This window comes from Theropithecus gelada, chromosome 6 (assembly GCF_003255815.1).
Source record: "Theropithecus gelada isolate Dixy chromosome 6, Tgel_1.0, whole genome shotgun sequence".
NCBI classification, from domain to species: Eukaryota; Metazoa; Chordata; class Mammalia; order Primates; family Cercopithecidae; genus Theropithecus; species Theropithecus gelada.
Genome location: NC_037673.1, coordinates 67,573,188 through 67,596,667, shown reverse-complemented (window position 1 = coordinate 67,596,667; position 23,480 = coordinate 67,573,188). Strand labels below are relative to the sequence as shown.

The 23,480-nt window shown below is 41.4% G+C and overlaps 1 protein-coding gene across 2 annotated transcripts in view; it reads right to left on the bottom strand.

Moving 5' to 3' along the window:
- Nucleotides 1-7,861, bottom strand: part of MAP1B (microtubule associated protein 1B) — a 103,033-nt gene extending 95,172 nt beyond the window's left edge. For both annotated transcript variants that reach the window (XM_025386850.1, XM_025386849.1), the window contains exon 1: nt 7,419-7,861. In XM_025386850.1, coding sequence (XP_025242635.1) covers nt 7,419-7,602 — 184 coding nt within the window. In that variant the 5' untranslated portion in view covers nt 7,603-7,861. The remainder of the gene's footprint in view (nt 1-7,418) is intronic.
- Between the last annotated feature and the right edge of the window lie 15,619 nt (nt 7,862-23,480).

The window sequence follows — 23,480 nt, the reverse complement described above, 5'->3', positions numbered from 1 at the left end:
GTGTGATCTTTGATAAACAGGGTGGATCCACTCAATCTTCGAGACTTGGCCTGTCTGTCCTTCCAGGCATTTTTTTGTTACCTGAGTAGCTTGGCAGGCAGCTCTTTTATTCACAATTGTTCTTTGTATTCAATTTTCTTATCCAGAGGCAAAGAAAAATGACAACTTTTTATACTTTATAAAACATTTATGAAGTTGGGGGCATGAATCAGCTGTTTCTACAAAAGTTCAGACTTCCTTTCCCTAGGCTGAAAGGAATATCCGGGATGAGAGGTACAGGAGGGCAACAGGTGGGATGAGGGCAGCTTCCTGTGCTCATGCCCTCCTCTCTAGCCTCTTCCTTCCTCCTCCTGCCGTCCTCCTCTCTCCTGCCATCCCAAAGGGGATGGCCCAGAGGGAAACCCAGAGAGCATCATAGAAGGGAGGTCTGGAGAGTAAGCCAGGGAAAGTTGGGGAACCCCAGAACTCTGGTGTGTGTGTGTGTGTGTGTGTGTGTGTGTGTTACATGTTTACATATTATATATTAGATTTTTCCTAACAGATTACTCATGGTGGAGCCAGTGTGTGGTATCCATCATTGTACCTTTGTATAGAGCATTCTCAATAGTCAGGAACAAATCTCTAGAATAACAAACATTTATTGCATACCTCCTAAAGTAAGGGCTTGAACCTCTAGGTATAACACAGCAGGTGAACTATCTCTAAATTAACACCCAGTCATTTAATCATTTTTGTTGGACATTAGTCATGTATACAGACTTGGGGGAAAAAATAGCAGTGTGTTACTTAAATACACACTGGATCCTTAAGGCATATTTGTATTTACCCTAGGTTATGTTGTATTCAGTCTTCCTATCCTGTAAAGAATCAAGGTGGATTATACATATATATTACAAAAAAAAAAAAAAAAAAGATTCTGGAAACTCAGTTCACTGCACATCTAAAATATCTTTAGATGACATACCACAGGCCCTTTCAACCATGAGGAATATTTTCAAATAGATGTGTGTCCACTAAATAAAGGCAGAAATTTCTCATATGATCACTGGGAAGAATTCAGGTGTGGAAGAGTTAACATGCTTAAGGAGAGGTTAAATTATAAGGGAGAATTTTATGGCTCTCCCTGGAAACATTAATAGCCTCAGTTTGCATTTGGGCTAATGGAGTATTTAAATTTTAACAAGAAAGGCATGTTGAGATTTCACAGATCTTTTTAGTGCAGAAATGATAAATTGGTTCTTTTTGTTTCACAGGGAGCCTGACAGGTTGAGAGGTCTGAATTCATTAGAATATTTTACTTCAACATATACACTATATACTAGTCTAGTGCAAAAAAATCGAGTTCCTGTCTGAGCTGCTTAATTGGTATTGTTGACTGAATTCTCTGTGTTCCAGCTCTGAGCTCCACTTTGTCTTCTACCCTGTCAAGCTGGGTCAATAAGTTAATAATGAGACATATGCATTTAAATTAAATTCATACAATTTTTCTGTCTTTGTTCTAAGTAATATCTAAATTGGTACATTATTTGAATGACTTCATCCAAGGTTATCTGCAGACTTGCTCTTACATTGTTACTTGCCATTTTCCCTTGGCTTCAGTTAACTTGTCATGACACACACAATTAAATGTTTGCTTTATATTTTCATACATATTTTATTTTTGATATATTTGTAATTTAGCAATAGAAAAAGTACTAAATGATAAATCCACTTAGTAATTTTTAAATTATACTAGTAAATGGCTGATAAAAATATTTCTCATTTTTACACTCCCAATGAAACTAAAAATGTAGGGTTCTTTTTTCAAGAGAGCAATTTCCACCCAAATTGTTTCTTAGCAATGCACAACCACTACTACCACTTATAAAATAAAGGTTACGATGAATTTGCCAGCTATTTTAGTTGGAAAAGAAAATTTTGGAATCAGGCCACTTTCCATACCAATTTTAGAAATAAAATAATTTGTAATTACTTTGTATCTCCTGCTGGATAATATTGGTAAAGGCAAAGAGTAGTTGTCAACGAAGGTACATACTGCATTTAGTGGGTTTATGTAGCTCCCCTTTGTGCCTAACAAGGAGCCAACAGCGAGCCCTCTAAAGTTCATAGGACAGAAAATTATCTTTGGCCCTTCCCATTTTCTCCCCTCTCTGAATCTGGCTGGAGGGCATCCTAGGGCGTTGGTGAAGAGGTTCTGAAGAGGCTTTCAGAAGCAGGTCATCCTGGCCTCTGTTGGAGAGGAGGGAAGCCCTCTTTCTGATTTCACCCCAATATGCCCCAAGTCAAGCTCTTCCCAGAGGCTTTGTTTCTCCAGCATTCTAAGACTGTACCCCTTCTGGGCTTACGCAGGTGGGGACAGAATAACTCCAGGCAGGTGGAGGCAGTGAACTCCATTCTTTCAATGTCTGGAGCCAAAAGACATCCGTCATCTCTGAGAACAATCTGGGCCTGCTCTGTGGCTATTGCCTAGCCCTGAAAGTGAGCTCCTTGGGACCAGGGAGTAACAAAAGATCTTTCCTTCTCAGTTCTCTGACCCCAGGTGGTAGCAGTGCACACAAGGGAGGCTAACATGCACATGATATACACAGATGAGAAAAGGAGAAAAGAATAGGTTATGGGGCTGGGAGGCAGGGAGGGGTCATCACAGAACAAGTCAGGGTAAAAAATGAGTAACAGTCAGGTAATCTTGGTGTATCTAGGCTAGATTGCTCCAAGTTTACCAATCATGTAAGCATTTTACAGGATTGTTTAATGAAACCAACAATTTTAAAAAGCACTTCCCATTTAAAGGCTAAAATTCGTATTTCTAAAGGTGACAGTAGATTGAGGAAAGCAAAATGAAATGACTATGCATTGCGTGTTGATGGCACGTGGGTTCTATCTGACAGTTATTTGGGCCCTTGGCAAATTGATTTTCCTTCATGGGCTTTAGTTGCTCCCTCTGAAAAACAGGCTTTTGGATATTTTTTCTAAGTACCTAAATGATTAACCTACAATCATAAGATTACATTTGCAAAACTATGCTAAAAGTGGTCTGAAATCAGATTGAAATCATAAACTACATAAATAAAGGAAATGCTACATTTAGGAATGCTTTATTTCTCAGAAGAAAAAAATTCTTATTTTTTTCCCTTGAACTCGTCTTTAATTTGCTCTTTTTTCTTTTTTTAAAGCCAGCAACTTGATGTTCATAACATATGTATGTAATGAAGATATAGCTTACATACAGAGCTCATAGTTTCAAAGCATTGATAATAAATAATTTAGGTCCAAGATAACATCTTACGATAGAAGCAAATGAGAAGTGACTTATAATTATTTGCTTGTCTAAAAAGTTAGAACTTATTTTTTAAAGTAAGCCCTTAGAAAAGGTGAACAATTTAATGACCTTAAATTTGGGGACTGGCTTGTTTTTCAGAAGGGATCACAGAGCCCGTCGTAGATAACACCAATTAAGCAGTACAAGCAGAAATCCATCTGTCTTTGAATTTGAAAAGTATAAAGGCAAATATAGTAAATTTAAGACTCTCTAACATTTAATTCTCACCACATATGGTATTGGTTTCTTATTTCCCCTGCTAAAAGAAAAGGAAAACTAAAACCCAAATCTTTCCTGGGTTTTAAATTCTCTTACCATCTTAGACTGAACACATTCAACTAAGTGACATCAGAATGTTACAATGTAATCAGCTAAACTTTTATCTAAAAATGCAGAGCAGTAGATGTTACATTCATCTATCTTTTCTGGAACAAATCTTGCTGATTCCCAATGTTAACTAAAGGAAAAGTTACAATCTAACGGTAATTGAAAACATTAAACAGACACGTAGTATTCCTTATATGGTTTAGTTTCTTAAAAATAAAATAAAATGAAACAATGAAAACTTTCACAAGGTTCTACAATTCAGTTCGCAAGGCATGGATGTATGTACTCTATGTATTAAAATAAAACCAAGAAGCAGGACTTTGCTGAAAATGAGAACCACTAGCTAAATCCATGCTGGGGGCTAATTAGGGAGGAGAAAAAGGAGGTGCCAAAGAGTAGTAGTTGGTGGTAGCAAAAACGATTTGGAATAAAGTCCTGCATAACTAAATAAATGAAGCTAGCCTAGTCGGAGGAAACACTATTGTTCCAAACTCTGGAGGAGACAAGTCCAAAGCCTTCATTATGCTTTCCGAATATAGTTGAGAAAACAAGAGGGACCATCTCTCTTCCCTGGATTCAAGAAGCATTTACGAAGCATCCACACTGGGACGTTCCAGGCCTGTTGATTTACTGCATTACCACCATGTCTTTACAGATTTATAGATTATTTTCTAGGCTTCCCAGAGAGCCCTCAGTAATCAGATGGCAAGAATCCAAGTCACCAGGGTCTCCAAACCCAGAGTCTCAGTTAGGGCAGGAGGGGAAATAGGAAGAAAGAGTAACAGATGAAGAACTGCTTTCCCAGCCTGCAACACACAATCATCAGAGCTGGCTCCCCTGGAGTAGCTCCATCTTGCTTCACACAACACCGCCCAAAGGCACCAAGCAAAAACAGCAGTGGCCTCTGGAGGAGGCCCAGCTGAGACCTGGCGGCTGAAGCAGCAGCTTGTCGTGTACAGGAAAACAGGACCAGCCTGCTCTGTTGCTAAGTCATCTCAGACTGTCTGAAAAGCTATGGGAGCAGGATTTTCACTTAGCACTGCAAGGGCCTGCATCTTGAGCTGCAGCCAAGACCCCAGGACGCAGGAGAGCCATCTCTTTACACTGCTACGGTGTGTAAAGAAATGGCTCTGCTCACTCACTTGGTTGATTCTTAATGGGATCAATACAGTCATTTCGGAGTTCCATGCAAAAACCCAACCAAATTAGGGATTTAAAAATCAGGAAGCCATGATGATTATTGCAAAGGGAACACAAGGGGGCTTCTGGGGTTCCAGTAATGTCTGTTTCTTGATCTGGGTAACCCAGGCGTGTCCGTTTTGTGAAAATTCGTTGAGCTGCTCATCTTTGATTTGCGCCCTTTCCTCTCTATATAACACTTCAATCGAATTTTTAAAAACATTAATGTTAAAAAGACAAATCTGAATTTTGTTACTAAGTGCTAGTAGTGTAAAAACGGGTAAAGGCAGGGAGTCCTACTTCATGGCAGTACATGGATGCGTCTGTTTTCTCCGTAAACAGATGCAGCTTGAATAAACCCTCTGAGGAATAGGGCACTGAAAGGATGATCAGCTGAGTAACAAAGCAGGAAGATAATTACAGTCCGAAGGTGATTGCGGAACCGTCTCCCAGCATGGGGCGCTGCCCACAAGTGGATGGCCATACAAAGGCAAGCCCTGAAAACTGTTGTGCTAAAACCTTCCTCCCATCATAGGATGTTAGCCGACCCTGCACTAACATCATGACAGGGTCAGAAAACAGTGACGCTGCAGCACTGGTACTTCTGTCACTTATGAGTGCTGTGACCTTGAGCCGGTTCTCTTACCCTTCTCGCCTCTTATGGGCCCCCAGCTCTAAAACGGGGTTCATGATCCTTCTCCTAGCACCACCACATCGAATGGTTATGAAGATTTTGTAGATAGAAAAGCACCTCCTAATATATTCCTATTTCCCATAAGTGCCACTTACAAATAATTTTTTAAAGAAAAAAATCCAGTCATTGATTCCCACAATAGCCACACCCAAAATCAGTAAGTGTAAAATTTTTCAAGGAGAAAATTGTGCAAATAAACTAAATTAGAATAGATTAGACCAAAGGCCTACAGTCTGAAAATAAAGGGTTATTAAGATGCTCAAATAAGACATTTCACTATTGAAATATCTCTTGTTCTTGAATTTTTTGGAATAAAATACCATGACTTTCTGCTCACATTTTTTTTTCTTTTTCTTTTTTCTTTCTTTTTTTTTTTTTAAGCTGAAAGGGAAAAATCAAGTGCTTTAAAGTTAAACAAAAGAACCAGGTCCGCAACTCCAGTCCCCACCCTGCAGCCTTTTGTTCTGGGGACAAGTGGCCGTTTCCAACTGCAGAGGCAGATGACAAGCATTTATTTTTTCATCTAAAACAAGGTTTTTCTTTCGTCTTTTATTGGGGAGGGGGAGCGGGGAACGAGGGCTGTGTGAACGCCCTTTGTCCGCCTCGGGCTGCCGTAGAGACCGCAGTGCGGACTGCACCACGCCCACCAACCGGTGTCTCCCGGAGAAACGCTTCAGCACCACCCCAGGAGAATAGAGCGCGGGCTGGGGCTGCGGAGAGACCCGGCGACCTCTGTCAGGGGCGAGGGGAGGGCTGGGACGCCGGGGATAAAGGGAAAGGCAGAGACCAGAGCTGCCCACCCAGGGACTCCCGGCGCAACAAAGCCAGGCAAACTGAGAGGTGGGGGCGCGCGGCCCCCGCCAGCCCGAGGCCCGGGCGGAGCGCACGCCCAGCCAGCCGTGCCCGACGGGGGCGCCGCAGTGTAGGGGGGCGGGTGCGGCGGGCAGTCCGGGGGCACTGCGGCAGCTCGGGTGGGGCTGGGGGCGGGTCTCTCTGTGCGCCCGAGGCTGTGCCCGCCGGACCCTCACGGCCCCGCCCAGGGTACCCGGCGTACCGCTATTCGGCCTCCGCAGAGCGCGCCACTGGTGCGCGCACCGGGCAAGGAGCTGACCCTACCCGTTGACGTCTCCCCCACCGACCCCCTTCAAGCTACCACTCCCGGGGCTAAGACTTCTAAAAGCAGCAGCCCCACCCCACAACTTGGGGTCCCATTGTCCTTTCTGAGAGCTGCAGCCAAGGCCCCAGGGGCGGTAGCGAGGCGGGCTCTGTCTGGTGGCGAAGCGCAGGCGGTTCTGCATCCCAGCATCTGGGCGGGGGGGGGGCGGGGGGGAGCGGGCGTGGCCCTAGGACTAGCCTAGTCATTCTGAGGAAAGAAAGGATCGGGATGTTTGAAATCAGAAAAGGCGTTTCTCAGGGGCTGAGTTAGCTGTGGTGAGGCTGAATCTCACGCGGGCCCTGGCGCATGGGACTTCGGCCCCAGGTCTGCAGTGGGGGGGTCCCAGCCTTTTCCTGAGGCCAGAAGGGGACTGAAAGGAGTGGTTGCATCAGGTCTCCCCCACCCTTCTGCCTCCTGCGGTTGCGGCTTTATCGTGGCCTCTGCTCCCCTGACACCTGCATTTCACTTAGCGGGAGAGGCGGTGGCCAACTCAGCAGAGGCTGCGGACCCAGCGTGGTGACAGATCCCTCAAGGTTACTGGAGACTCTCCCTCTGGGTCTCATATCTAATAATTCGGATTATTCTTAATTAGCCCAGAAAAGAGTCTGGACCAAGTATGAGAGGTGGCAGGGAGAGGCATGGGTGCGGGGCGCGCGGGAGGTGCGCGGTGGCCGTCGCGCCCTGGGTGGGGTCGTGTTTGCGCGTCTCCCAGCGCGCGTCCCTGGGGGCGCGGGGCCACTTACCGAGCTCTATGTTGCCGATGGCGCGCCGCAGGTGCTCCTCTGTCACGATCTCGCCGACGACCACCAGCAAGTAGAACTTGCTGTCAAGGAAGCGGTGCGACAGGCTGGGCGAGGTGGACGCCGCCGGGTTGGCGATGCTGCCGGACGGCTCCGGCTCGGTGGCTTCCACCACCACGGTCGCCATCCTGCCGGCTGCTGTGCCTGGGCGAAGTGTCTCGCTCCGGCCGCTCCTCTCCTCTGCGGCAGGAGAAAGGATTATCTTCGAAGGTGCTGTCTCCGCTCCGCCCCCTGCGTCCCCCCTCCTCTGGCGCCGCGCGCCGCCTCCCCCTCCGCCCTCTCCTAGCGCCGCGGAGAGTGCGCGGCGGAGAGGAGCGGGGAGTGAGAGAGGGCGGGGAGGCGGCGCTGCTTTTATATGGAGACTAGGCAGGGAGCCGGGGAGGAGGAGGAAGAGGAGGAGGAAAGGACCACCCGGCACATCCTCACGCGGTGGCTGCCTCCGCTCTTCCAGCCGTTGGCCCGAGGCTGATGTCATCTGCAGCAAATCATCTCGCCGGCGGCCCGGAAGCTGGAGGGAAGAGGTGTGCGGACAATGGTCGGGGCAGGGCCGCGAGCCAAGGGGCTTGGGAGCCCGCTGAGCTCCTGCTGCAGCCTCGAAGGGGGAAGACGCTCTCAACCTACACCACCCACCACGTACACACCCACTGCCCACTCCTCACCCTCACCCTGTCTGTGCATGGGACTGGAATGAGTTTCCATTTTCATTGTGGGGTCTTTCTGTTATCCGAGTTGCACTAGTCAGGCCTCTGGTTTGTGTGCCGTCTATGATGTAGCCAGGTTCTCAGGAACTGGGATAGCCACAGTGGGCACATGCGGGGCTGTGGGTACCCCGCCTAGGAAGGTGGAACCTGTCTTTTCTTTGACCTTGTGGCTTTAAGAAGACAATTTACTGATATTTACCAATGTCAATATTTACTACCTTCACTTAAAGAATACATCAAAAATGCAAAACTTAAGCCTACTATTGTTCAGGCCTTGGATTCTACTCTGGCAGGGCCAAGGGTGAAAAAGTACTGGCTCATGGTGCTCATGGGAAATGAGAGAAATGTAGATGTATTATATTAGATACCGATTTCTTTCCTTAATATGCTGAACAGATAGTATCAGTAATAACAAAGAATAAAAAGAAGATACTGTCTCTACCCAGCAGGGTTACCGTGACTATAATGTACTTTTCAGTTCCTTGGGGAACACACAAGCAAAATTATCTCAAGTGACAATGATGTCTTTTAAAATATATGTAGCATTGGGAATTTTTATTGCCTTTGTTTATGTTTATAAGAACTCATAAAAATGTGTTTTTTTGTTTTGTTTTGTTTTTTTAAGGCAGCCTATTTACAACCATTTCTCACAAACATACTGAATATAGCTTCTGTCCCAGAAAAGGGGAGGACGGTGAGGAAAAAGCAAAATGTGCAAACATGGTATCATCATAGAAGTCTGGGGAATTCGAGCTTTAAGGAAGAGGGATAGATGGAAATTAGTCAACATAGCTTTAATACTAGAATGCCTGTTACTAAAAGATAGATAGATAGATAGATAGATAGATAGATAGATAGATAGATAGATAGTCACCTAGATTAAGATTTCCAAAATAACCCAGTGACTTAGGTGTTAGCTGCCATGACTTATTGGTTATGTACTCTTTGCTCTTACATCTTTCCTGACACCCTGGCATGGGAAACATGCTGGGCAACCAAGGGCTGGGGGGTCCCATCCAACATGTCAATCTGATCAATGCAGAATAAAAATACCGTCTGGCCCGCAGTATTTGGGGTCTGTGACAGGCTTATAGAGAGTTGCATTCACCAGTAACTAGATGAAGTGTTTCCAACTAGCTGCATTCACCAGTAACTAGATGAAGTGTTTCCAGATCATATTTTGGTTAAGATATTCAATTGCTGTTCAAGAAGTAAGGCCAGCACCAAAGCCCATAATCGGGGTGAGGGGCAGGAAATATGGTGAAGAGCACTGTTTTCCAAAGGTCATCCATTGGATTCCAGCCTCATCTGGTGTGTTTGTTTTTCCTTTTTTTGAACCACTGTTACTTTTATGTATGTAATAGTTTTCTTTTTCTCAGTTTATTTATTTTACTTAAATTTATTTTTAAATGCAATTCTATGTTGCTGTATAAATGGAAACACTAATATCACTTATTAATAGAAAGTATCCCTAAAAATATACACAATGAAGATAAGATGTGATCAGATTCCTGCTACATACTGTTATTATTTGTTCAAGACTCTGAGTCCAAGGCTCTCCTTTCTGGGTTGAAAACAGAGATTGGCCAAGTGTTAGAGAGGTGTTAAAGAGATACTAACACCTGACTGAGTTGCTCTCCACGTTATAACAGAAGGTTGGATGAAAATTATAACAGAGCGCTTTCTTACTGTGTGTGTCTGTGCAATTAAACACCATGACCATGACCACCTAAGTCATCACCCACACTTTGGAAAATAGAGGCATAATGGGAGAACACAGACTAGGGATGCAGACTGCTCCTTTACAGCTCTGTAACTTTGGCAAGTGACTTTCTTTTTGATCTTCCATCTCCTTATTTAGTGAGAAGAATAACATCTTTATAATTGTTTAAGTAACTGTAAGAAAGAAGGAAATGATAGAATGTGTAAGCACCTAATACAGTGGCTGGGCATAGTAAGCAGTCAAGGGATGGTTGATTAATTGACCTGTTTTCTCCCAGTTACTAAGACAATGGAGTAAAAGCAGTCTTACAAAATGTGCAAGTGATATTGCTACAACACCTCTGAAACAAGAACAGAATATTACATTATTATACTTCAATACTGGAAAAGTAGCCCCTTCCCCTCTTCATCCCAAGAAAATGTATACAGTTCTAAGGAGGAGAAAGGGGGAAAACTAACATATAAGAGCCCCAATATTGCCAGCTGCTCAACTGATATCACCTGGATATACCAAAGGCATGTGAATCTTGACATGCTCCAAACCCAAATCATCTTTTCCCTCCAAACCTGGGACACTCTCACTCTTGTTATTTCAATGAACCATAACACCATGTATCCCATGATGCAAGCCAAAACCTCACAAATATTTTGGACTGTCCCCTGACCCTTAGCTTCCTGTGCAATCCAGCATGGAGTCTGGTCAATTTCACCTTCAGTATCTCTTCAATCCATCCACTTTTCTCCATTATCACCAACCTAGTCCAAGCTAGCATCATTGTGATAGGTACTAGTGTACCAGTTAGAAAATGGGTTCCAGAGTCAGACTGCCTGGTTTTGAATCCTAATACCATAATTTATTAGCTGTGTGGCCTTAAGCAAGTTGCTTAACCACTCTATACCTTGGTTTTCTCATTTGTATAATAGAGTACCAACCTTACGGACAGGAGGACAGTTTAAATATGTAAATTACTTAAAACAGTGCCTTGTATATAATGAGCACTAAATAGGGGTTAGTTGTTTTTGGGTGTTATTGTTTAACATTTTACTATGGAAAATTTCAAACAGAGAGATTAGAGAGAATAATATAAGTAACCCCCACATACGCGTTATCCCCAATCCATAGATCGTTATAATCTGCTTATTTAAATCAAGATTTAAATAATATCTATATATTTCAACTGATTGATCAGTCTTAAACTCCTTTGATCTATGTAATCCTACTATTTTTTTCCTTGTAATTTTCTGTTGAATAGTGGCAACATTGTTCAGCAGAGTTTCACAAAGCATAAGTTTTGCTAATTGCATCCCCTGTTGTGTTATTTAACATGTTCTTCTATCTTCTGAATTTTCTGATAGACTTAAAGGCTTTATCAGATGCAGATTTGATATTTTTTACAAGTATACTTCATAGGTAATATTGTGGTCTTCCATCAGAAGGCAGCTAAAGAATGGTTAACCCTCATTCTGTGATTTTAGCAACTATTAATGATCATTACCTAGATCCATTATTTCACTATGGATTGAAAAAAATGATAATATTCTAATTTTGTTATTATTTATTTGACAGCTAGAAGAGTTCTGTTAGGAGACGTGTTATCCTGTCAGTTGATTACCCTGAGGTACAGTATGTACAGGAAAAGAAGGATGAACGCATGATTTTTTCTCTTTATTTACTAACTTTCAAAATAATGAATTTATTCCAAATCATTCTCAAAAGGGTGACTAACTTTTTGTATCATTACAAATATAACTTACATTATTCATATGGATGCTTTCATTTTTTCATCTTTGGCCAGTAGTATGGTAAGGTATCCCCACCTTACCTTGCACATATCTGGCCTCAGAACCTGGAATTAGCAGTTTCTCTATGGAATCCAAGTTCCTTAAGTGGGTAATGGTATTTGGAGACCCCTGTATACCAGGTGTTACTACTATTTTGATCATTGTGTCTAGACATTTTCAGTGGACAGAAGTATGAAATAAATTGTTTTTCAAATATGAATTCATACTTATACCTCTAACTCAGTATCAGGACTACAGGGATTTTGTTTAATGTTTTATCTTGCATCTGTATTTCCTTTGTCCTATGCCTAGAATTCCAGTTTTCAAAGACTCCAAGGGCGACAGAATTAGAACAGCAGGTAGCTTCTCATTTTTCTTGTTCCACAATAGGTACAAATTACCCTCATGGTAGTTTTAGATACAAATGCAACACTTTTTGCCAACAATGTGATTACTAAAATCATTTTAAGGTATCTAGTTTGGTTGGTTGGTTGGTAGGTTGTTTTTTTTTTTTTTTTTTTTTTTGAGACGGATTCTCACTCTTGTCACCCAGGCTGGAGTGCAGTGGTGCGATCTCGGCTCACTGCAACCTCTGCCTCCGGGGTTCAAGCGATTCTCCTGCCTCAGCCTCCTCAGTAGCTGGGATTACAGGCACCTGCCACCATGCCCGGCTAATTTTTGTACTTTTAGTAGAGACGGGGTTTCGCCATGTTGGCCAGGCTGGTCTCAAACTCCTGACCTCAGGTGACCCACCTGCCTCAGCCTCCCAAAGTACTGGGATTACAGGTGTATGCCACTGTGCCCAGCCTAAGGTATACAGTTTTAAAGTGTAATTAATTCTGTTATATGTGATTATGCCAGTAACTCAATGCATAGTTGTGTTCATTTGTTTCATTTTGTTTTCAGTTTTTATGAATTGATTTTTATAATTTAATGTTGCTTTATAATAATGTAAAATATTTACATGGTTCCAAGGTGAAATCTACAAAACAATTTGTATTTGGAGAACTTTAGCCTCTATCCCTGTCCCCTCCACCTTTCTCCCTGTCTCTTCCTGTGAGTAACACTTTGTAACCTTGATTTAGCCTTTCACTTTAAAAGTGAAGTAGCAGCATATACATACAATTTTCTCCACTTCGCTTTTTTCATTAAACACTGTTCCTGACTATAACTCTACAATAATATATGTTAATATTCCTCATTTTTATTTATAGTTGCATAGTAACCCATTATGTTTATTTAGTATAATTTACTCAACCAGTCCATTGTTGGTGAACATTTGAGCTATTTCAAGTTTAATTTATATTGTAAACAGTAGGTTAAGCTATTGTTTTATCCCTGTGCAACCTCAATAGTCACCTTACTGGCATCTGTATAGCCACAATGACTCACCCAATCCATGCTTCACACCATATGGAAAATGATCTTTTCTGATCTGGTTATGTTGCCCCATCTCTACTTAAAACACAAATGGCTTCTCATTTTAGGATGAAAACCAAACTTCTCAGTGTCACCTACAAGTCTGGTCCCCATTTATCTCAGCAGCTTCATCTGGCCCCTCCACTTGCCCTTACTTTCCAGCACCAGCCACAATGACTTTGTGCCAGACCATCCTTCCCTCCAACACGGCCTTTCCCTTGCTTTTCCCCCTGACGAGAGGCCTACTTCTGTCCATTTTCTGTTGCTGTAACAGAGTACAGCAGACTGGGTAATTTGTAAAGAAAACACATTTATTTTGGAGGCTGGGAAGTCCAAGGTGGAGGGACTGAATCTGGTGAGGGACTTCTTGCTGTAACCTCTCATGGCAGAAGGCAGAAGGGCAAGAGAGGGCGGGAGTGAGAGAGCAGAGAGCAGAGAAGGCTGAACTCACTTTTATAACAAAGCCACTCTCTGGATAGCTAACCCACTCCAGAGATAACAACATTAATCCATTCATGAGGCAGATCTCTCATGACCCAGTCACCTCTTATCAGGCCCCACCTCCCAGGACTGTGGCAATGGGAATTAAGTTTCCAACGCATGAACCTTGGAGGACACATTTAAACCATAGCAAACACTGACTAGTTAACTTCACCTCATTAGTATCTTCTCATTTCATAGATAACATCTCAGCTATCACTTTCTTAGGGAAGCCCACTCTGACCTTCCTCACTAAGTTAACCTTTTTAAATGCACTTTTAGTTCCATGCCCCACTGACATTTTCCAACATTGTAATTTTGCATTTATAGCTGCAATTTAAAAAATTTGTCTCAGCCTTCACCGTGGAACTGTATGCTCTACAGGAGCAAAGAACATGTCTATCCCCACCCCCGAACACACCCTCTTCACACCTACCCAGCCACCCACATACCTTAGTATTCCTGTGGCTCAGCATAGGGCATATGCTCAGTCAAAGCATATTCAATGACTAAATGAATGGCTTCTATGAGCCATGGTTGTGTGCTAGGTGCTTAAAGTACTTCAGTGAATTCCCACAAACTTTCTAAGAAATTGGTATTATTTATATTTTTGATGGCTTGAAGTCTGTATTGATGTCTCTTTCTAGTTTCTGATCTTGATAATTTGTATTTTCTTTGTGTTTTTCTTGATCAGTCTAGCTAGGGGTTTATCAATTTTGTTAATCTTTACAAAAACCTACATTTGTCATTATTGATAGTTTTCTATTTTATGTACATGTATATATGTTTTCATTGAAGCTGTTTTTATCTATGCTGTTTTTACTCCTAATTTCTTTGGGTTTTATCTTAATTCCTATTTTAGCTCCTTGAGAAGCTTAAGTAATTGATTGTCAGTTTTCCTTCTTTCTGACAAATACATTTAAGGCTAAATATTTCTAACTCCTGCTTTAGCTGCCCTGTACACATTTTGATGTGTTGTATCTTTATTATCATTCATTTCATAATATTTTCTAATGTCATTGTGATTTCTTTTTTGTCATTAGTTATTATTATTGCTGTTTGACAGGTGAAAAACTGACATGGAGAAAAGTTAGACAATTCCTCCAAATCACAAAGATAATAAGTTGAAAACTTGTGAAAAGAACTCTGCTATGTCATATTTCAAAGTCTGTGATCTCCCCTATATGATATCTTCCCTGATGCGATAGGAATTAAAGCAAATAAAGGAAACAAAGCACAGCCCAAGTGTTGTTTGGTGGGAAGAATAAAAGAGTCAGAGTAAATGAATGAGCCTCCAGTGTTGTTGTGTTGTTTGTTAGAGTTAAAGTGATTCTCTAGAGTGTAACTGAAGACGGTATGTCATTTAAGGGTCAAGAAATAGTCTGTTTACTCAGCATTCATCAGTCCTTTCTTTCTAAATGTTAAGCAAGCTATAGAAAAATTACAGAGAGCCTGGGGAAATAAACAAAAGGAAAATTAGGGAAAAGACTTACAAGGTATGAAGTATTAGAGAACATTTTAAAAGGATAATCTATACCATTGATGGCTGCAGCCATTCTCTATGCCCATAAAATAAATGGGCCTAACAATTAACAGTGACTATTAGGTTAGTTAGAAGAGGGATGTTTCTGAAAATTCCATAGTGAGCTTCATAGCCAGAGGAAAATATCTTATACTTCTTTCTATTCAATCATCCTTGACTCTGAAAGTGCCTCTTATTTTCTTTTGGTGGAACGGTGGGAAAAAATATCACACTGGAAGGCCAATTGACTGAGATCAAGTCCCTTTTCCTAACTCTGTGAACTGGGTCCTTCCCATCACTATCCTTCAACAACAAGAAAAACAAAACACATCCTATCAATGTATAAAGCAGAAAATAAAAGTTCCTTCTTTGCTACCCCTAGTTCTATTCCCCTTCCTAGAGGCTAAACTGTTTTGCGTGTGTGTGTGTGTGTGTGTGTGTGTGTGTGTGTGTGTAGAATGTACACATATATGTAGGGGAACGATTCTAGGACTCCCCTGTGAATACCAAAATTCAGGGACGCTTAAGTTCCTTATATAAAATGATGCTTATAACCTATGCACATCCTCCTATATACTTTAAATAATCTCGATTACTTATAATACCTAAAACAGTATAAATGCTATGTAAATAGTTGTTATACTGTATTGTTTAGGAAATAATGACAAGAAAAAAGTCTGCACGTGGTCAGAACAGATTCAATCATTCTTTTTTTATATATATTTTTCTGAATAATTACAATCCATGGTTTGTTGAATCCACAGATGCAGAACTGGTGGATATGGAGGGCTGACTGTATACATGTATCTTCCCCATATAAATAGAATAATATTTTATATACTGTGTTGTGCAAATGGCATTTTCCCTTTGGAGCTCTTTTCAAATGTTTAAAAATCTATTTTAAAAAATTGCTACACAGTAGCTCATAGACTGAATCTACCATAGTTCATTTACTCTTTCTCCTCTTGGTGGTCCTTTAGGAGGTGTTTGGTTTTTTTCTATTATAAATAGTGTGCAATCACCATGCTTGTAAGTGCTTCTATATTCATATATGTTTCTCTGAGCACAGATGCCTAGATCTAGAAGCCAAACAGATGGGTTGAAGGTGATACCTAATTTTAACATTTGATGACTCCTGCCAAATTACCCTCTGAAAAGAATTTAACAATTTATACTCCTGCCGCACCATTGCCTCTTTCCTCACATCATAAGGTAAGCCTTCTTATTTTTTACTCATCAAAGTGAGATAAATATTTCCTGTTTAAAACTAAGCACCTTTTAAACTGCTTTTCTTTCTTTATTGGTTTAACTCTTTAAGATGTGTCTTTTTTCCTATTGGACTATTGTTTTTATCTTTACTGGCTTTTAGAAGCTCTTTATATAATCTGGATAATAAGCTTTTGTCATCAATATATGTTGCAGATATTACCTCTCAGTGTGTCAGATTTTGTATTTATGTCTATTTATTATGTCTGTGACCATACAAATGATTAAATTTCTTATAAGGTTAGACCAAGCTTCTTTCTTTATGAGTTAATGGGGGTTGTCTGTCTCAGAAAGGATCTCTCATCCCGAACCTTAAAACTATTCTCCTAATAATTTTAGATTTGTTCAATTGAGAGAGTGCTTAACTCAGGAGATCAATAAAGGTTCATAAAGGAAGAAATATTTGAAATTGTCCTGGAAGAACTATATTTTTCAACAGGCAGAGATGGAGAAAGCACAATCTACATGAAGAGAACAGCATGAGCAAAAAGAACCGGTAGAAATATATTGAGCTTATTCTTGAAAATAGCTAGCAGTTTACTCCTCCTTTCTTTTGTATACTAATGGCAGCACACTGAACAAACTGTCATCTTGCTTATCACTTAGCATATCTTTGAAATACTTCCATAATCATTGTAAGGAGTATCCCTATTGCTTTTTGAGCAATGCATAGAATTCCATTTTGTGTGAATATCATAATTTATCACTCTTCTATTTTTATCACTCCTCTGTCAATGATGACTTCCAGTCTTTTGATAATATAAACAGTGCTATAGTAAATAGAGTTCTGTATATGTCATTTCCCACAGGTTAGAGACCATCCATAGGATAAATTTCTACCAAATTGCTGAGTCCAGGATATGCATGTTTGTAATTTTGGAAGATCTTAAAAACTTGCCTCCCATAGGTGTTGTACCAGTATGTACTTCTGCCAGTACTAGATGGGTGGGCTGCTGATTCCTCAAAACGTAAGTATTTTCAAACTTTTAAATTTTAACCCATTTAACATAATTTAAAAATTATGTCTCTGTGTGGTTTTAGTTCCATTTCCCTTATTATATGTAAGGCTGAACATCTTGGCATATGTTTAAGGGCCATCTGCATTTCCTTTTCTGTGCACTGTCAGCTTATATGCTTTGCCCATTTTTTCTAGTAGAGGGTTAGTGTTTTTCTTATTGATTTGTATGTATTCTGTATTACTCCTTTATCACACTGCTACAGAGAAATGCCTGAGACTGTGTCATTTATAGAGAAAAGAGGTTTTATTGGCTCACAGTTCCAGGCTGTACAGGAAGCATGGCTGGGGAGTCCTCAGGAAACTTACAATCATGGAAGAATGTGAAGGGGAAGCAGGCACATCTACACATGGGCAGAGCAGGAGGAAGAGAGATAAGGAAGAGGTGCTACACGCTTTTAAGCAACAAGAGCTCATGAGATCTCACTATCGCGAGAATAGCAAGGAGGAAATCTGCCCCCATGATTCAGTCACCTCCGGCCAGACCCCTCCTCCAACATTGGGGATTACAATTTGACATGAGATTGCTGGTGGGACACAAATCCAAACCATATCATATTCTTCATACATTTGGGAAATTAACTTTTTTCTGTAATATGATTTACAAATATTTTTCTCAGATTGGCATTTGTTTTTTGACTTTTCATATTGTACATTTTGCCATGGGAACTTTTTTTGTCATTAAATTTACCTATTCTTTCATTCATATGGTTTCTGCGTCCTGTATTATACTTAGAAAGACCTTTACCATTCTGAAATGATATAAGAAAAATTCTCTCAGGGTTTTTTTTCTGGTAATTTTAAGACTTTACTTATAATATTTTGGACTTATCCAGATGTAGACTATAAGATAAGGATCCACATTTCTTCCCCAGCTCTACATTTTGCTGCTAGAAGATTTTACAAAATTTTGCAATTACTTAGTAACTTATATTTCTTCCCAAATGATTTTGAAATCTGTAAGAGCAGAAACTTTGATTTCTCATTTTTATTCTTTCACATGCCTGCCCTTTAATGCACTTCAACCCCAGCCCCAAGTCTTGCCTAGTACTTGGCAGTTAGACAGTTGTACTTCTGCATTTCTTGACTCCTGGGGAGGAAAGATTCGACCTGAGTTAAGGCAAGTCCTACCCAGGATGTGGCTGCAAATGAGATTGCAAAGTTCTCAACCGGTGTCTTTTCATTAAACTCTGGCTTTTACCAAGTACAAGTACCAAGTGAGTCATACCGACACATGTAGAGGATGGCATCCTGAGGGGAAAAGAATTATAGTGGAAATAGCCAAGGCTGCTTGGAGATAAGCTTCTCAGCTGGCACTGCAGAACGGCAGCCACTGCCACAGCAAACAGCAAAACAATAACAAGCTTGCTTGCAGAAGGTGGGAAGCTGCAGACATAGATGCCGGCTCCTTTTCCAGGGTACCAGCAGTCCCTGGGGATGAAGTATTCTAAATGGGCAGCAGTTGTGGAGTCCTCCCACCTCACAGGAATGGAAGATGTCACTCACTAGCAGAAGTGCTCTGGGGTGGCAGTGAGGAGTGCTGTCTTTGGACTCTAAGAGGAACATCTGTATGGCACCAGGCTCAGGGAGACATGTCTTGTGTGTCCTGCTAAGCACTAACAGCAATAATTGAGCACAGCAATCTGCCTCACATCATTCTAGGCCCTAGGAGGGCACAAAGTTGGTTCTTGGCTCAGCTTATCAGGAAAGTAACATATGCACATACAAATATAGTGTCCAACAGCAGAAAGGGATGCCCTGAACAATCCAGGTTGCACAAAGGAGTATGGACAAACAAGTAGTTGCATCCAGCTGGGAGCACCAGGAAAGCTCAGAAGGAGGACACCTCCAGCAACCAGTGAGTGTACTCTGTCACCAGGTGCCTTGGAGAGTGGAGGATCTGCAGGGCACTTTTTGAGGCTGATAGGAAGAAAGCAGACGGGTGGGGTGGTAGACAGAATGACGCTCTCACCCTCTGCAATGTTCACATTCTAATCCCTGGGATATGTGAATATGTTACTCTAGTTGACAAAAGAGACTTTGCAGGTGTGATTAAGGATTTTGAGCTGGGGAGGTGACTCTGAATTATGTGAATGGGCCCAATATAATCACAAGGGTCCTTATAATAGGGAGACAGGAGTGTCAGAGTCAGAGATGAGATGTGATGATGGAAGCAGTGGTGAGAGAGAGATGTGAAGATGGAAGGAGAGAGCCATGGGCCAAGGAATTTGGGTGGCCTCTAGAAGCTGGAAAAGGCAAGGAAATGGATCCTCCCCTAAAGTCTCCAGCAGAAAGAAAACCCTGCTGACACTTTGACTGTAGGACTTCCGACCTCCAGAACTATAAAATAATAAATTCATGTTGTTATAAACCACTAAGATTATGTTAATTTGTTACAACAGTCATGAGAAATGAGCACAGGTGGATTAGACACTTCAAGAGATGTAATTTCTTTGTGTAATTCCTTCTGGGTAGCTCCCAGCCTGACATTTAGTACATATGTGCCCCAATCCTGCTCCATATTACGAACTAGAATATGGTAGAATTGGGCGGGAACAGACCAAAAGATCGGGGCTGCCGTGAAGCCCCCTGCCTTGGCACTTCTCATCTTCGTGCTTCTCATTTGCAGCATGGTCAGCATACGCAGCTTTCACCCTCTAATCAGTAGGAGCTGGGCAAGAGCATCTGAAAACCACTGGGTTTTAAAATAGTGATACAATCGAAGTTGTGCTTTGGGAAACTGTGGGCAGTTTCTCTCAAATCCCATGGTCAGCAAGTATCTGATTTCCCCTCAGATGGCATTTCAATTTGCCATTTCTGAATGGAGCTTGGTTCTTTAGAATTCTATAGTTGCTTATGGATTAGTTACTGCAGAGCTGAAGTCTTTCTACATGTGTGTGAACTTTTAAAAAATAAAGTCATATATGGATACCAGATGAGAAACAAAGTTTTCATATTGTGATATCTGGGCCCAAAGGGATAGCCGTTTATTTGGTAGTTCAGACATTCATTCAATCAACACATCTTTAGCAAGCATCTGCCATGTAACAGGTACTGCTGGAGTCGCTGGAGATGCAATGATGAGAAAAACATACTTGGTCCCTCCCCTCATAGGCCTTACTCTCCAGGGAGGAAGAAGTGCAAATATGGGAAACCAGCGAAAGGGTATTTTCAACATCTTTTTCCCCAGCTTTATTGAGGTATAAATGACAAGTAAAATTTTACATATTCAAGGTATACAATGTGATGATTTGATATACATATACATTGTGAAATGATTACCACAATCAAATGAATCAATGTCTCCAGCCCCACACATAACTACCATCTGTATGTGTGTATGGTGTGAACTTAACATTCTTTAGAGGAGAATAAAGGAAAGTTCACTGGCCAAAATGCAGCACAAAAGATTGTGAAGTGGCACAGATTCCATGTGGAATCAGATGGCATATCTTTTTGTTTGTTTGTTTTCTTTTGTTTTGTTTGAGACAGAGTCTTGCTCTGTTGCCCAGGCTGGAGTGCAATGGCTCAATCTTGGCTCACTGCAACCTCTGCCTCCCTGTTCAAGCGATTGTCCTGCCTCAGTCTCCAGAGTAGCTGGAACTATAGGCACGTGCCACCACACTCGGCTAATTTTTGTATTTTTAGTAGAGATGGGTTTCACAATGTTGGCGAGGCTGGTCTCGAACTCCTGACCTCAGGTGATCCGCCCGCCTCAGCCTCCCGAGGTGCTGGGTTTACAGGCATGAGCCACCACGCCCAGCCTGACACGGCTTCTTGAATACCCCAGAACCACGGTTTCTTCATCCACACCAGGGAGCGAGAATCTGGCCACTCTAGTGGCCATAGCATCAGAAAGATTCCACTGGCGGTACAGTGGAAACAGTACAGTACAGTGGAAATGGTACAGTACAGCACAAACAGAAACAGCATGGGATGATATCCAGACTTGTCACAGCCCCCATGTGCCCAGTGTTAGTTCAGCCTTCCCTGGGTGCAGTAGGCCTCAGAAACATCATGTCTCTGAGCTCTCGTGCTTGTGCACTCCAGAACACAAAACAGGCACAGGAAGGTTATGATGACTGTCACTCACAGAGAGTATCACAACCTGGAGAAAACGTGACAAAACTGTCATTTTTTAACCTTTTAAACCAGATGCCCTCCTGTGGTAAATATAAAAATCTACTTCCTTTTAAGTATTTTAAACTTTATAATATGTTAATCATCATGACTGAAAGCAAACCAAAGTGAAACAAAGGGTAATTGTAAAAGACAATTTTGGATTTGATCCGGAAAGGTATTTTACTTTTATAATGACAGCAGCATTAAGTAGTGGCACGCAGGGTGGGAGTGTGGAAAAGGGGCTACTGAGGTCCTTGGAACATGAGGACTCCTGTGCTTGTCTTCCACATGTGCAAAGTGTCCTCTGAGAGCTTGACGCTGTCACTTCTGAAATTATCCCAGTAAGTGATTCTTGACAGCAAGGAAATTACACTAATATTTGTGTATCTGATTTCTTTCCATACTAAAAAACAATTATTAAATATTCAACCAATGTATTTGATGGGAAAATGACACACTACCTAAATATAAATAATCTCCAAAAAATGTCACTAGTATAATGTTATAGTATGTGTAGTATGATGCGAGGTTAATTAAGTGAGCTTATAGTCAGGTTACCCAACTTTAAACCCAGTCCCATTTATTAGCTATTGAACAAGGACAAGCTACTTCACTGCATTGTGTCTCAATTTTCTCATTTGTAAAATGTGGATATCTAGCATCTCTATGTCATAGAGTTGTGACTCATTCATTTACTCATTCAGCATTTATTGTGTACCCAGTGGGTTTCAGACACAATGCTAGTTGCAGGGGAGATACAGCGTATTTAAATATCGACTGTTTTAAAAATGTTTTGGGAGATATGGGCAGTGTCTACAGTTTCAGAGCTGATCTTATTTTCAAACTAGTTTTATTTGCTTTGACATTTTTTGATGCCTTTTTTTTTTTTTTTTTTTTTGCTAATGCCTTAACATAAAATGTAATAGACTGTAAAAACTGTCATACAGCCAGGTGCGGTGACTCATGCCTGTAATCCCAGCACTTTGGGAGGCCAAGGGAGGTGGCTAACGAGATCAGGAGATCAAGACCATCCTGGCTAACATGGTGAAACCCCGTCTCTACTAGAAACACAAAAAGTAGCTGGGTGTGGTGGCACATGACTGTAGTCCCAGCAGCTTGGGAGGCTGAGGCAGGAGCATCTCTTGACTTGGGAGGTGGAAGTTGCAGTGAGCCGAGATTGCACCACTGCATTCCAGCCTGGTGACAAAGAGAGACTCCGTCTCAAAGAAAAACAAAACAAAACAAAGAACAACATCAGAAATCCCTGTCACATTATTATCCACCCATGGTTGTGTAATTTTGCCCTTCAGAGTTCTCAGGAGCCACAAAATATATAGATAAATAAATAAACAGATAATAGCAAAGATATACTGGCAAAGCAACATGTATGCAGACTTACAAACAAGTTAACAGAGATAATCCTTGGCAAACTATTCTCTGGAGTACCTTACTTACAAACAACATTTACAAATCAAATAGAGCCCCTCAGAAAAGGCTTGTAAAATGTAGCAATATGGCTTTGGCCACTGCATTTTCCTGACAGTGAGTCCTAATTCATAACACGTAACAGCAGCCTGTCATCCAAAGGTTGCAGTGATGTGATTGTAGGTGGCTTTCTGTTCCAAGATACCAGTAATACCAGATCTAACCTCTGAGTAAGAAATATCTATTTCTGCTTCTTTAGAACTCCCACCCAAAAGAGAAAAATCACTCTCAGAAGCCATGTTCCAGCTCAGGAATGCCCATAGAATAAGCCAGGGGCTTTGAGTGTGGACATGCCCCTAACATTGCTGGTTACCTGGCCTCATCTGCAGAGGGTACGCCTACCTTGAAATCTGCCAACACAGCACTCTTGGTGGAGGTTTTGGGGTCATTTGATTGAAAGATTTTTCGTAGTCTGGAAGGACAAATACACTATTAAAATACAGAATAAAAATGGAAACTCAGGAAACTAGCCATATGCCAAAGATGACAAA